Raw genomic sequence first — 14446 nt, forward strand, 5'->3', positions numbered from 1 at the left:
CTCGGGGCGCCGGCGGGCAGAGCGCGCCGCCAGCTCGCGGCCCCTCTCAGGCCTCCGGGGAACGGAGCACGGCTAGAGCGTGTGCCCACCTGCCCCTGGGAGGGAGCTCGAATGCCCGCGGTTCCCAGCACCGCTCAGGCAGAGGCAGCCCACGGGAGCAAGCGCAGGACGGCCCCGAAGCCGAACCGGCGCGCAACTTCCCCCAAAGAGCAGCGCAACGGGGATCGGGAGCCACCTGGAGAAGGCAGACCGGGAACCAGGCAGCTCCGGGCAGGCACCGCCCGCCCACCTGCAGCACGGCCCGAGGGGAGGTAGAGGGCTGGGAACCGTCCCGGCTCAGCCTCCCACGTGGCCCCAGCACGGGCCTGGATTGAACCCCCGCGTCCCGACACCCGGGCCGTAACGGCTGCTCCAGCCTCATCTTCAGAACGCTGCACAGTGGGTGGATCTGTCCCCCTCAGCGCCTCTCCCTGGACATGGACGCAGCTCAAAACGCAGAACGGTTTTATTTTGCTTTGTTTTTAATTTAAAGGGAGGAGGGGAAAAAAAAAAAAAAAGGTTTGTCGTAACTTAAACACAAGCCAAATAAAAGCACAAAGATTTTCCTTTGGAATTTAACCAGTGCATTAAATTCACATTACAAAGCATCTGCTCCTCCAACATCCCCAGCAAACATCTACAGATGTGGAAGGAGCTCTAACGCACGGGCCGAGGCACGGCACGGGAACGCGAGCCTCCCAGCACGTACTGCCTTGCAGGAACGGACACAGAAAGGGCTCTGGGCAGCTTCGTCCACGGTCAGTTCTTTCCAGGCTGGGCAAGCAGCAGGCTTGGTCACCCTCCAGCAGCAAGACCGAGGCTGTAGGGCGGGCAGCTTGGACGCTCCCATCGACCACAGCAGCGGGGGAAGTCACAGCCCTGGGGGAGCCGAACTCTCCCTCCCATCCCTTACTTCAACTGGTCAGCAGCAAACACGCTCCTCACGAAGCGCAGCGCTCGCGAGCATCCCTGCGGAGGCACCTCCGCTGCTTCTGGGAGGCTCCTTCACCTCCCGCCTGGCTTCGGACAGGTCCTGCCGCCACCTCGCTGGCTGAGGTCTCCCCGGAGCTCCACACCTACGCCCCTACAGCAACAGGCTGCCTTTCCGTGAGGAGGATTACAGCATGGAAACATTTGTGACGCTGCATGTTACATCTTCGGAAGCACCCCAGATTTAGGCCCTTTAGACTTCCTTGGAAGTCTCTCAGACCCAAACATCAGCTCCTGCTGAGAGCATGCCACATCACAAACCCAACGTACAGAAAGCACATCAGACAACCGCAGCTTTGGAAAGTGTTTTTCTTTCTTTTTTTTTCCCCCCTTAAGATTAAAAAAGTCCTGTGTTGTCTGTGCTATAAATACATCTTTTTGCCCAAGGTAGGAAAGAGGTTAAAAGGACTGCAGGAGACAGCTGGGAAACAGAGCCCACATGATCTGTCCCTTGTCCTTATCTTCAGTGCCAGACTCAACAGCACCCACCCAATTCAGTGCCTCACCACCCTTCAGAAGCTCTTTCAAGCAACCGTTCCCCAAAACTCCCTTCTCTCCCAGGCCTACACACATTTCGACTTACTACCAAAGTTCTGCGGCCTCCCCTCACCTACCTCCTAAAAGCCTCCAGCACCACCATCCCCTCCTTCGCCCACTGCACAGTCTGGAAGCTAGCGTGGGACCTGTTGGTCACTGGAGCGCTCGGGGTGACAGTACCCATTTCCAAGCTCTACACTAATTGCCCAGTTGCTCGGTTTAGTCTCTGGTGGAAAGTGATACTGTTGGGTCCAAGAAGTCTGAAGGAGTTAAACTCCCGAATGAGGGTCAGGGCACAACTGCAAAGCTTCGGATCGCAGCGTCTTGACAAAAGCCTCCACCTGCAAGGAGGAAAGCCTGTTTCACAAAGTGTGACGCTCTTAACGACTGGCGGGTGCTGTCTCGATGTCATCGTCGGTTAACTCCCAAACGAGGGCCCTTGGTAGAGCAGAAAAGTCTAACAGGCTAAGGGAGAAGAGCCATGTTATTTTCTTCACGGAACTACTCAAAAGGAGCACATTTATATACTATGGAAATAGAACATGCCTGAGACAGTCGGGCAGCTCCTCACCAACACCCAGCCCTGCTACCGCTTCAAAAAGGTTTCCCACCAACCAGAGTTTCAGAGGAAATTAGGATGGGCAGGTCGTCACAGCCCTGCTGGGATCTGGTTAGAACTACTTCCCGAGAGAAGTAACACAAGATCTCCTGTAATCCCAAACCACTGCTTTCCTATCATCCACCTCCAGCAAGACCAGATGCTGCAGCATCAACCACAGGACCTTAGAAGGACCACGATGCCAAGGAGGATCCTACAGCATATGACAGCTGGCAGCTCCCCTCCCAATGCTGCCCTGACTGAATCGCTGGGTTTATGAGAGCCCCCTGGCTAGAGTTAAAGTTAGCCCAAGCAGAGAGGTCACGACACTCCCCGCAGCTAAGAGGAGTGCCCAAGAGCAAGCTGCATCTGCTCTGCCTACCTTTGTCATGAGGGCATCCTGCACAGCTACATCACTCTTGAAGTCTTGATTGACATCAAGCACCAAGACAGAAGCGCTCTTTAAGTTTGCAAAGTGGACCCTGAAGAGGACAGACAGAAAGAACCCAAAGGGCAATGCCCATTAGCAAACAGCAGTAAAAAGGATGGCCATCCCCATGGACAAGAGGAACAGCGTTGGGTTGCAAAAGCGTGTCTGCTGTATGTTATCAGAGAAAAATTTAGCTGAGAAGGGACCTCTGGAGGTCTCTAGTCCAACCCCCTCTCCTCCAGAAGCCGCGTTATTCACACGTTTCAAGGAGTCAGGCTTTGCGACGCACCCCGAGCTGTCCTTGCTCTCACTCACTCTGTGGTTTTCTCCACCAGCCAGCTCTCGTGCTGAGCATGAAGTTGCTGCAAATAATCGAGCTGAATTCCCTTCTCCTCGGATCTCGCCCTCAGGCGCAGCCTCTCTAGGCATTTCTACAGGGAAAAGCAATAAGACTCGAGTTTAACAGAGACAAAAGAGAGCGCTTTACAAGCCAGGCGATGACAACCATTGAAATTCAGTATCAGGTGGCCAACAACCCCAGAGGCACCCAGGGGCCCAAAGCTCTCCTTCTCTCAAAATCCAGGACCTGCAACGCAGGTATCTGGGCAAAGCGTTAGGGAAAATGAGGAACTGCTCTGGGGTCTACATTAAAACACCAACTTTCCCATGGGAATAGGACTAGGTGCTGCCGTGGGCTCCCTACCACTACAGGGCAGCAACTCATACTAACAAGTGTTTCAGCAGTGCCAGAAGCTGTCCTGACTCTGGCTGCAGATGCGAGTCCAGCTCACAGGACACCCAGTGCAGCTCCTGGGAATCCCAGGTCTATCTTGCTTTGCCATCGCTTTGCCTCAAGACACTGGCCTACTTCACTTCCCCTCCTTTCCCTTCCCAATTCAAATGGAAAGCAAATGCCTTTGGCAGCCCTCTGTTACCTCCGGAGCTGCCTGGAGGTACAGGAAGCCATGCAGAGCGATGCGGTCCCTGAGCTCCTGCAGGAGGAAAGTGTGCCAGTCCTGGTAAATGGTCCACTCCAACGGATTCAAGTGGCCAGCCTCAAAGAGGTTTTTGGCAAAGACATACCTAGGAAGGGACAGAGGCAGGGGACAAGGTAACCCCAGTCGCCAGGAAACCCGCCAACCCACACTCCACAGGGAGGCTGCACCTAGCAGGACAGACAGTAACCGCTTGCAGTCACTACCAACGCAGGCAAGTACAAACCAGCAGTGGAGAACTGCAAGCCCTGAACCATCCCATGACGAAGCACTGCCCAGGGTATTTTAACTCCTATTTTCCTTTTCTGTCCCAACTGGCCTCAAGAGTACACACCAGGCAACCTGCTGGAAGAGGTCTGGATGCCTGCCACAAGCAAAACACTGAGCGGACAGGCCTTAGGAGCTTGCTCTGAAGACGTATCTTGGCATAGGCAAATACAGTTAAGGAAAGAAGCTCTCCTGCTGCAGGCAGCCCACCCAAAACTGCTGAAGTCTAAAGGCTGTGCCAACATCACTCTGTCTGCAGTAGCAAGAGGTCCTTAAGGAGCCAAGTGCCTAAGCAATCTCACTGCGTTTTTTTCCCAGTACTACTAAAATTCCATTTTCCTGAGCTCGGGAGAAACTTGAACAGTCAGTCACAGCCAGGAGTAACAGTTCCACCCTTCCCTCCTCACCTCACGAGTTCGGCCTCCATCCAAAGGCCCTGCTTACACTCTTCTTGCCTGACATTTGCACTTCCAGAGTGCTCTGGCACAGTTAGTCCTTGTGCCTCCGGCCATGCTGCAAGTATGCCTGGGATTCTGTGGCTCAAGAGTCACCAGTTCAAGTGCTAACATATGCCAAACAGTCCAACTCTGTCATAGCACAGGAGGTACCTTTCCAAAAGGACAAGCACCTCCTCCCTGATCTGCATCAGAGCGCCAAGGAGCACAAGAATAGACTTCCAGTTCCCATTTTCAAGCCAGCATCCCACTGAACACTCATATCCCCACTATCTGGCAGCACCCACACAGCATACCACCCAACTGCTTCCATCTCCCACACGCAGCTTTAATCAAACAGGCCAGGCTCACCTTTTTGGTGCAATAATGCAAACAGCTATTCAGGGTGCCGAGTTTTCAGGGTTTCCTACAAGCCATGCATGGAAACGGTTTGCACGTTTTTAACTGCAAACCCTGCTATGTATTATTCCACAGAACTGTCTGCTGCCACACTGGAAAGAAAGTCCTACAGCAGCAATGAGCCAGCATACAAGAAGTAGGAAAGAAAAGCCATCCTATCAAGGAGCCAGGTCTCAAGTCTCCCTACACAGCCCACTCACATAAGCACCTTTCGCCCTTTAGAGCTGTGCTGCTCAAAGCACCCACAAAAAGTCTGTTTTCTGAGGGAGAACCACCTGCTCCGTCCAAACCTCCAGCTAGCACTGGAGACTGCACCGATGTCCCTGGATCCATCCATAACGTATGCCAGAGTAACAGAGAAAACGCAGCCGTCTGGTGCAGTTAACCATTTCCAAGCTAAATGGGACAACCATTACGTAGCCTGTGAGGATTTTACAGAGCAGGTCAAAAAAAAAAAAAAAAAAATCCAGCCGCTGCAAATAGCAAAAACTGTTTTGAAGACCTGGGTGTTCCTGTTGCTTTCTCTAGTGTTCCTAGAGCACCATTTATCAGTGGACTTACCAGGAGGAAGACGTGCATTTCTTTAATTAAGCTTCACTTTCAATTCTGTAACAAGTGGAAGCTGTAGGGTTATTCTCTTATCTTTACTTACATCTTGGGGCTGTTTCTAAGATGCCCATTTTTGCCTTAGTCACTTCATTCCTTTTACATTTGCTGCTATCTACAGCCGTAAAAATGATGTTTACTGGGCACTTAATTCTCTTTTTTCCTATTTCAATTAAAGACCTTCACAATCTCAAGATGCTGTGGCATTTCTCTGCACACTCACAGGGAGCACCAGGGCTCAGATACTGCTGCAAAGGCCTCGGGGCAGGGTTCCTGAGTGTCCTACCTGTCGCTGTACACAGATCTCTCAAAAACCTGCACAGGCTCCGGGGTCTTCAACAGCCTCTCTGCAAGCGGCTCCAGCTGTGCCTTAAGTCGGCTCATGCAGGAGTATGTCTGGAATGTGTAGGACCATCGGGATGGCTCCTGGTAGATCATCTGAAGCAGGTTACCAAAGCTCTGAGGAGAGGAAGCCTGTGAAGGAATGACAGAGGCACACTGAAGGCAAAACTCCACCAGAAAGAGGGGAGCCAGAGGCAGGTATTCCCAGTGACACACAAGGCTTTAACATTAACATGAGAAAGGATGAACTATAACTGCAAACGGTTACAGATCCTAAACACAAAAGCAGAGGTGGCCACCTCTGCAAGCCTACTGATAAACTCCCCTTTCTTAAACACTTCTTGGGGATCCCTCAAAAAATATTCCCTAGATCTGCAGATACAGATGTGTCCATGTTTCCTGTGGATCAGCTGCTGTAGGACTGGGTGACCAGGGTACTGAGAGCTGCGTGACCGCAGCTCTGCACAATGCTGCACAGGCTGCAAACCCCATGCCAAGCGATAGGCTGCCCACAAAAGGTTCACACTGTTTGCCCAGCCCCTCGCAGCTGGCTTTCATCCTTACCTCTTTTGTGTTCGTAGCTTGAACCTTTTGCCATTGCGCCACGGGTTCAGTCACCAAGTGCCATTCTGGGAATGTCCTTCCCAGGAGCTTTATGAATGTGGACTTCCCCACAGCTCAAGAAAAACACAAGAAGGGGAGTGAGAGCCTGGTCATGTGCTAGAGGCACAGCCAGATCTCCTGAGTAACTCCAGCCCTTCGCTTGGCTGCCAAAGTGCAACCTCCTCATTTTAAAGTACCAGCTTTAAGTACCTGATCAGACTTTTATTCACCTAACTTGCCAGAAGCAACTAAGCCATCTTTATCCGGACAAATGGAAAGCACAGATTTTATTTTAAAATAATACACAATATAAGTGCCTGTAAATGCCTGCTCTACTCCAAAGGGAACGCTTCCCAGCAGGACAAAACCCTACCTCTCCTCCAAAAGGCAGTAACAGATTACAAGGCTTTTATTAGCTGAACCTAAAGAAACTACAGTTACACAGAGATCCTCCCCCTCAAAACATTTTGTAATTTGCTGCTGTAAGCGTGAGGTTAGCAGAGGGGAGAGTGTTGCACCCCCCCTGCAATAAGCCCCAAACCACACACACACCCACCCACCCACCCACCCACACACTTCAAACCCCCTCCCATTACACCCCAGGCAGCCCAGTCCCCTTCTCCCCACCCCAGACCTCCCAGACACACCCCAAAAGCCCCCCACTACAACCCACCACAAACCAGACCCCTTCTCATTACACCACACCCCCCTAACACCCCCATCCCCTCGCTCCAGATCTCCCCACTACACCCCAGCCCCCTCCCCTTGCACTAAACCCCCAACACACCCCATGACACCCCAGAGCCCCCCCAGATACACCCCAACCCCCTTCTCCCACGCTAGACCCCCCCAACCCACCCCGCACCGTCCCATCACACCCCAAACCCCTCTCCTCAGCCCAGGGCCCTCCTGTTACACCCAGGTACCCCCCCACGCACCCCACAGCCCCCCATTACACCCCAAATCTCCCTCCTCAGCCCGGACCCCACATGTCCCGGGCCCCTGCCCCCAGGCTCTACGCCATTACACGCGGAACGGCCCCCCATTACACCCAACCGCCTTCCCAAGCCCCCCCCCCCCGACACGGCACAAGGCTCCCCTACCCCCCCCCACAGACCACCCGCGACCGTTACACCTCAGGGCCCCCCCCAACCGCGACCGTTACACCTCAGGGCCCCCCCCCAACCGCGACCGTTACACCTCAGGGCCCCCCCCCAACCGCGACCGTTACGCTCAGGGCCCCGCCCCGGGCCCGCGTTACATGGCCCCCGGCCCGGTACCGATGTTGCCCTCGATGGCGAGTCGCAGCGCCGCCCCGCATCGCCTCATGACGCCGCTGCCGCGGCGCGGCGGGGCGGGGCCGCCGCGCGCATGCGCGTCCCCGGCCGCCCGCGCAAGCGCGCCGCGCGAGGGGGCGGGGCCGCGCTGCTGAGGTGCTGGTTGGTGCCGCTCGCCCCTCGCGCGCGCGCTGCCGTATGCTAATCTATGCTAATTGGTGGGCGGTGCCCACTCACCCGCCCCGCCCTCCCCCTCCCCCCCCCCCCGCCCCCGCGCGCGCGCGCCTCCGGGGGGCCGGCGCGGCCAGGCTGCTGCGTGGGGCGCCCCGCTGTTGGCGTGGGGTGCACGGGCACCGGCGTGGGGTGCCCCGAGTATCGGCGTGGGGTGCACAGGCCCTGGCATGGGGGGTCCTGGTGTCAGTGTGGGTGCACGGGGTGCCCCGGTGTCAGCATGGGGTGCACGGGCACCGGCGTGGGGTGCCCCGAGTATCGGCGTGGGGTGCACAGGCCCTGGCATGGGGGGTCCTGGTGTCAGTGTGGGTGCACGGGGTGCCCCGGTGTCAGCATGGGGTGCACGGGCACCGGCGTGGGGTGCCCCGAGTATCGGCGTGGGGTGCACAGGCCCTGGCATGGGGGGTCCTGGTGTCAGTGTGGGTGCACGGGGTGCCCCGGTGTCAGCATGGGGTGCACGGGCACTGGCGTGGGGTGCCCGAGTATCGGCGTGGGGTGCATGGGCGCTGACTTGGGGGGTCCTGGTGTCAGTGTGGGTGCACGGGGTGCCCCGGTGTCAGCACGGGTTGCACGGGCACCAGCATGGGGTGCCGCAAGTATTGGCATGGGGTGCACAGGCCCTGGCATGGGGGGTCCTGGTGTCAGTGTGGGGTGCATGGGGTGCCCCGGTGTCAGCATAGGGCCAGGGGCACTGATATGGGGCACCTGGGGGCATTGGTGTGGGGTCAGGGGCACCAGCATGGGGCGCCCGGGGGTATCGCCATGGGGTCCGGGGTGTCAGTGTGGTGCCAGCCACCAGCATGGGGGCAGGGCACCGGTGTGGGGCACCCGGGGGCATCGGTGTGGGGTGCCCAGGGCTTTGGCCAGGGACAGCCCAGAGCATCAGCGTGGGGTGCCCCAGATGTCAGCACGGGCTCGGGGGTATCGTTGTGGGGCTGGGCATGGGCATGGGCTGCGCCCGGTGTCCGCGTGAGGTCAGGGATAGTGGCGTGGGACTGGGCGTCAGCATGGGGGGGGGCACTGGCATGGGGTGCCCCAAGGCATCAGCCTGGGGTGCCCCAGGGTACTGGCACGGGGCACCCCAGTATCAGATGGGGCTGGATAGCAACGTGGGGCACGGGCAGGGGGGCCGGGCTGTGGTCAGCCGGCCGGGGTCTTGCAACGGGGCTTGCGTCACTGGGTGGGGGGCACCAGCCAGGCGGGGAGCCCGCGAGCCCCCCCACGCCACCCCCACCGAGAAACGGGGCAGAACCTCCAGAAAAGGTTTTAATGCTGCCTGGAGCTGCTTGGGAGCTGCAAGGGGAGAGAGGAGGAGCCGGGGGGGGGGCCGCCGCCGCGGGGGGGTGGGGGGGGGTTGGGGAGGGGGCTTAGAAGCATTTCCGGTGGACGATGGAGGGTCCGGCCTCGTCGTACTCGGGTTTGCTGATCCACATCTGCTGGAAGGTGGAGAGCGAGGCCAGGATGGAGCCGCCGATCCAGACGGAGTATTTGCGCTCCGGGGGGGCGATGATCTGCCGAGACACCCGGGCCGACGCGGTCAGGATCCGGCCGCGCGGAGCCCCGGCTTTTCCCGTTCTCCGGCCGGGAGCAACCCCGCAACCCTCCCCATCCTGCGCCACGCTGCCCACGCGACCCCCCCCCCCCCACACACACACACACACCCCCCAGCAAAGGGGGCAGCGAGGGGCTTCGGGCGGCCGCGTACTTTGATCTTCATGGTGCTGGGGGCCAGCGCCGTGATCTCCTTCTGCATGCGGTCGGCGATGCCGGGGTACATGGTGGTGCCGCCGGAGAGCACGTTGTTGGCGTACAGGTCCTTGCGGATGTCGATGTCGCACTTCATGATGGAGTTGTAGGTGGTCTCGTGGATGCCGGCGGACTCCATGCCTGCCGGGGAGACGCCGGCTCGTGAGCCCGCCCGCGGCCCGCTCTCCCCGCGGCGCCCGCGGCGGCCTCACCGATGAAGGACGGCTGGAAGAGGGTCTCGGGGCAGCGGAAGCGCTCGTTGCCGATGGTGATGACCTGCCCGTCGGGCAGCTCGTAGCTCTTCTCCAGCGAGGAGGACGAGGCGGCCGTGGCCATCTCGTTCTCGAAGTCCAGCGCCACGTAGCAGAGCTTCTCCTTGATGTCGCGCACGATCTCGCGCTCGGCTGCAGCGGCGCGGGCGCCGGTGAGGCCGGTGAGCATCCTCCCCCCCGCCGCCGCCGCGGCCCCGGCACGTACCGGTGGTGACGAAGGAGTAGCCCCTCTCGGTGAGGATCTTCATGAGGTAGTCGGTGAGGTCGCGGCCGGCCAGGTCGAGACGCATGATGGCGTGGGGCAGAGCGTAGCCCTCGTAGATGGGCACGTTGTGAGTGACGCCGTCGCCCGAGTCCAGCACGATCCCTGCCGGGGCAAGGCGGTGGGTGGGGGAGTGGGTGGGGGGGTAGGGGGGACACGCGGCGGCTCGAGGGCGGCTCTCACCCGCGCCGGAGCCGCCGGCCGCCCCTCGGGAAGAGCCGGGGCGGCTACTCACCGGTGGTGCGGCCGGAGGCGTAGAGGGAGAGCACGGCCTGGATGGCGACGTACATGGCCGGGACGTTAAAGGTTTCGAACATGATCTGCAAGGAAAGGCGGCGAGGGTCAGTGCGCTGCAGGGTGACGCGCGGGCTCGGCACGCTGCAGGGTAACACGCGGGGTCGGTGCATTGCAAAGAGACGCGTGCGGGTCGGTGCACTGCAGACATGCAAGTCAGTGCATTGCAAAGAGATGCGAGTGGGTCGGTGCATTGCAGAGACGCGTGTGGGTCAGTGCATTGCAGACGTGGGTCGGTGCATTGCAAAGAGATGCGTGCGGGTCAGTGCATTGCAGACGTGGGTCAGTGCATTGCAAAGAGATGTGTGTGGGTTGGTGCATTGCAAAGAGATGTGTGTGGGTTGGTGCATTGCAAAGAGATGCATGCAGGTCGGTGCATTGCAGACGTGGGTCGGTGCATTGCGAAGAGACACATGTGGGTTGGTGCATTGCAAAGAGATGCATGTGGGTCGGTGCACTGCAGAGAGATGTGTGCGGGTCGGTGCATTGCAGACATGTGGGTTGGTGCATTGCAAAGAGATGCATGTGGGTCGGTGCACTGCAGAGAGATGTGTGCGGGTCGGTGCATTGCAGACATGTGGGTTGGTGCATTGCAAAGAGATGCATGTGGGTCGGTGCATTGCAAAGAGATGTGTGTGGGTCCATGCATTGCAGAGACGCGTGCGGGTCGGTGTGCTGCAGAGAGACCCCTGGGCCAGTGCATTGCATCTCGGCGCGGCTCAGTGCATCGCACAGATACATCTGGCGTCAGTGCATTGCCCAGGGCCGTGGGTCAGCGCGTCGCCCAGACACGTCCGGGGTCAGCGCGTTGCGGCGAGACGCGTGTGGGTCGGCGCATTGCAGGAAGACACCAGGGCCGGTGCATCGCGCGCGGATGCACGCGCGTCAGCGCGCTGCAGAGAGGCACGGGTCCGGGCGCTGCCGGACGCAGCGGGGCTCAGCGCCGCCGCCGTACCTGCGTCATCTTCTCGCGGTTGGCCTTGGGGTTGAGGGGCGCCTCCGTGAGCAGCGTGGGGTGCTCCTCGGGTGCCACGCGCAGCTCGTTGTAGAAGGAGTGGTGCCAGATCTAGGGCGAGAAAAAGGGGGTCACCGGGGGCGGTCGGGCCGGGCCGGGCGGCCGCGCCGCCGTCCCCACCTTCTCCATGTCGTCCCAGTTGGTGATGATGCCGTGCTCGATGGGGTACTTGAGCGTGAGGATGCCCCTCTTGCTCTGCGCCTCGTCGCCCACGTAGCTGTCCTTCTGGCCCATGCCCACCATCACGCCCTGGCGCCGGCGGCGGGGAAGACGCCTCCGTTAGGCTCGTTAACGGCTCGGGGCCCCCCACCCCCAAACCCCTGGGGCGCCGGGGACGGTACCCACCTGGTGCCGGGGGCGGCCCACGATGGAGGGGAAGACGGCGCGGGGGGCATCGTCGCCGGCGAAACCGGCTTTGCAGAGCCCGGAGCCGTTGTCGCACACCAGCGCGGTGGTCTCCTCCTCGCACATGCCGCTGCCGACGGGGCGCCTGGGCGAGAGCTGCCGCGCCGGCGCCCGTGAGGCCGGCGGCTCCGGCGGACCCCCCCCCCCCTGCTCCGCCGGCATCGCCTCCGGCCTCGGCAAAATCCCCCCCCGCCCCGCCCCGTGCCTCCAACCGGGGCGCTCAGCACCGCGCAGAATGCGACATCCCCCCCCCCATTCCCGCGGTTGTTGGAGGGGGGGGGAAATCACAGCAGCTCACTCCTGCGCCCGGCGCGGGAATCGCCCGGCGCGGGAATCGCCCGGCCGGTGCCCTGCAGTGGTTTCCCCCAGCCCGGGGCAGGGGGGGTTTCCCGAGCCCGCCGCGGGCCACCCGGCCCGGCCCGGCGCTTTGCCCCCTCGCAGGTCCCGGCGGAGGACGCGGCAGCCGGCACTACTCACCGCGGAGGCGAGAGCTCCCTTCCTCTGGGAGCCGGTCCTGCCGTGCCCTCCGTATAAATACCAGGGAGACTTGGAAACCTCAGAGGCGGATCCGCTCTAAACAAAGGCCCTAAATAGGCTAAGTGATGGTGCCTTAGCCATATGGCCATATAAGGTGCTTTATTTCATTAAATTGACCTTGGACTGGCGCTCGGACCCAGCCACAGTTAATTATTGTAAGAAAAATGCCTGCAGGGATGCTTGGGAGGCAACATGCCCCGCGGGAGCCCGCTCCCTCCGCACCGCGCTTCCATAAACATGCCGGGCGCAAGTCCTTATAAGCGACGTTTGGGGCGGAAAATAAAAAAAAAAGGAAAGAAGTGGGAGCCGAGAACGGCCCTCGGGCGGCCCGGAGTGATGTCCTGCGCCGCCGCCCCTCCGGGTCCCATCTGGGAGGTTTTTGGGGGTGGCCCGACGTGAGCGGGGGAAACGGAGGCTCGGGGCGGCCTCCCGCCGCCGGGTCCCCGCGGGAAAGGAGGTTGGGGGGGGTGACGGCACCGGGGCGAAAACGGTCCCCAAAGAGCATCGCTCGGCGTTTCGGGCGGCCGAGCCGGGTGCTTCCGAACCCCCCCCAACCCCCGGTGAGGAACTTCCCCCCCCCCCCACCCCGGGCGAAGCCCCGCGCCGCAGCGGGCGTGCAGCCTAAAAAGGCAACGTCGAGGCGCTGCGGGCAACGGAGCCGGCGGGCCGGCCGGCGCTCGGCCTTCCCCGCGGGAACGCCAGGCATCCCGCGGCGCCCGGCGCGCGCGAGGCCGCCGGCGGCTCCGCGGAGGCTGCGCCCGACTCGCCGGCGGCAGCGATGGGGGGGGGGGGGGGTCTGGTCCAAGCGGGATGCGGCGCTTTGCCGTGGGATTTTTGCAAAGTCCTGCCGCGCGCCGGCGCCTCCGTATATGGGTAACGTTCGCGCTTTAAAGCGCTCGGGCCGCCCCCGAGCACGGGTGGGCGGACGAGCCGGGGCCGAGCGCTCGCTCCAGCGCCGCAGCCCGGTTCCCTCCCGGCTCCCCGGAGGCGGAGGCTCGGTCGAGCATCGCTCCCTGCCTCCAGCTCCGGTGCTGTGGGAAAGCCCAGCAGCAACCCCCCCCCCCCCAAAAAAAAAACAGGCAACCCTCGGGGCCACTGGAATAAAACACTCCCGCAAAGCAGGGTTTCCTCAGCCCATGGATACTTTGCAAAAAGCTTATTTTCCTTGAGCCATCGTGCTTAGTTTGCGCCGCCCCCGGCCGCCTGTTTGGGGCCGTTTCAAGGTGCGGCGCGGTCGCACCTGCCCCCGCAGCCCCGCTGCGGCTGCCCGGGTGGGCGGTTTGCCGGCCGCAGCGCCGGGGTTTCGCTGTTCATCCCGACACACAGACCGGCGGCTCGGTTGCTCTCCGCGAGCGGAGAAACGCGATTCAAAAGCCGCCGGCTCTGAGCCGGGCGGGACGCCGGGGCAGCAGCCGACCGCCGATGCTGGATACGCGGCCCTTGTATAAGGCCATAATGCAAGAAAAACTGCCCGGCGTGGGTCAGCGGTCACGGGGACGACTTGCAAAGCAGCAGGGATTTGCCGCCAGCTCCTCTCCTCGGCCGAGCGTCCCTGCTCAGCGCTCTGGGACTGCCCCGAAACGGAAAGTGTCTTTAGAAACGGCAGGAGGCTTTGCCCCGGTTTCTGCGGGAAGCACCTGCAGAGCCGGTCGGGACCTTCGGGGCCGGGCAGCGGATTCAAATTCATCGACGTTCGCTACGAATTCCACCCCTCGGCAAAGGAGTCGCTGCTTCACAGGAGGGGCTTTCACCCCAGCACCCCCTCGCCGTCCCCAGGGTCGCGGCAGGCAGGCGGCTCGGCTCCTTCTCGCCTACGCCGAGCGCGGCACGGACACGCGTGGGGCGAGCGCCCCTAAACCAGCGCGCCAAGGCCCACTCCCGAACGTGTTTTAAATCAGTCAGGTCTGGAAGTTAGTTCCCCAAGGTGCTGCGAAGTCACCTTGCGTCCCTCCTGCTGCCAGGCGTAGCCCATTTCCAAAAACGACCCAGAGCTCGCAGAAGGTCGTCACGCTAGACGTGCCTGTTCTACAGAAATACTCTTAAATACTTTCCCCCTCGTTTTGGCTAGCAACTCCGCTCCTCTCCAGCCCCACAAATTAGGTCAAAGAAACCATTCCCGCTCTCCAAGCGGCAAAAGAAACCCACG

The 14446-nt window shown here is 60.7% G+C and overlaps 3 protein-coding genes across 9 annotated transcripts in view; all 3 read right to left on the reverse strand.

Moving 5' to 3' along the window:
• The window catches only part of TET3 (tet methylcytosine dioxygenase 3), a 24691-nt gene extending 23802 nt beyond the window's left edge, over positions 1–889 (reverse strand). The window contains exon 1 of the mRNA XM_062596654.1: positions 749–889. Coding sequence (XP_062452638.1) covers positions 749–889 — 141 coding nt within the window. The remainder of the gene's footprint in view (positions 1–748) is intronic.
• DGUOK (deoxyguanosine kinase) lies at positions 504–7632 on the reverse strand. 7 transcript variants are annotated; one of them, XR_009960924.1, is made up of 8 exons: positions 7542–7631; positions 6223–6335; positions 5603–5790; positions 3530–3677; positions 2910–3025; positions 2547–2646; positions 1644–1907; positions 504–1263 (listed from the first exon to the last, which is right to left on the reverse strand). XR_009960924.1 is itself a non-coding variant. In XM_062596784.1 (8 exons), exons 4-8 carry the CDS (start codon positions 5752–5754, stop codon positions 1836–1838), a joined length of 588 nt encoding a protein of 195 aa, XP_062452768.1. In that variant the 5' UTR covers positions 5755–5790; positions 6223–6335; positions 6635–6683; positions 7542–7598; the 3' UTR covers positions 504–1835. The 7 variants fall into 7 exon arrangements, 5 of the variants coding, with proteins under 5 accessions (XP_062452768.1, XP_062452764.1, XP_062452766.1 ...); XR_009960923.1 differs by having other exon boundaries at positions 504–1266; XM_062596784.1 differs by adding an exon at positions 6635–6683 and having other exon boundaries at positions 504–1907; positions 7542–7598.
• A 1390-nt stretch (positions 7633–9022) lies between these two features.
• On the reverse strand, positions 9023–12329 carry ACTG2 (actin gamma 2, smooth muscle). Its single transcript, XM_062596893.1, has 9 exons — positions 12241–12329; positions 11704–11859; positions 11479–11607; positions 11299–11409; positions 10285–10369; positions 9993–10154; positions 9728–9919; positions 9475–9656; positions 9023–9280 (listed from the first exon to the last, which is right to left on the reverse strand). Exons 2-9 carry the CDS (start codon positions 11827–11829, stop codon positions 9137–9139), a joined length of 1131 nt encoding a protein of 376 aa, XP_062452877.1. The 5' UTR covers positions 11830–11859; positions 12241–12329; the 3' UTR covers positions 9023–9136.
• Positions 12330–14446: the final 2117 nt, after the last annotated feature.

The sequence above is a fragment of the Rhea pennata genome, chromosome 28 (assembly GCF_028389875.1).
Source record: "Rhea pennata isolate bPtePen1 chromosome 28, bPtePen1.pri, whole genome shotgun sequence".
NCBI lineage: Eukaryota > Metazoa > Chordata > Aves > Rheiformes > Rheidae > Rhea > Rhea pennata.

What these genes read in the sequence shown, in the direction of transcription:
- DGUOK (XM_062596780.1), bottom strand. Translation starts at nt 7,590, where the DNA reads ATGAGGCGATGCGGGGCGGCGCTGCGACTCGCCATCGAGGGCAACATC. An exon ending in CGCCATCGAGGGCAACATCG is followed by an intron (nt 6,336 to 7,541) that starts GTACCGGGCCGG and finishes GTTTTTCTTGAG; the next exon opens with CTGTGGGGAAGTCCACATTC. An exon ending in AAGCTACGAACACAAAAGAG is followed by an intron (nt 5,791 to 6,222) that starts GTAAGGATGAAA and finishes ATTCCTTCACAG; the next exon opens with GCTTCCTCTCCTCAGAGCTT.
- ACTG2 (XM_062596893.1), bottom strand. Translation starts at nt 11,829, where the DNA reads ATGTGCGAGGAGGAGACCACCGCGCTGGTGTGCGACAACGGCTCCGGG. An exon ending in TGGGCCGCCCCCGGCACCAG is followed by an intron (nt 11,608 to 11,703) that starts GTGGGTACCGTC and finishes CGCCGGCGCCAG; the next exon opens with GGCGTGATGGTGGGCATGGG. An exon ending in ACTGGGACGACATGGAGAAG is followed by an intron (nt 11,410 to 11,478) that starts GTGGGGACGGCG and finishes TTCTCGCCCTAG; the next exon opens with ATCTGGCACCACTCCTTCTA.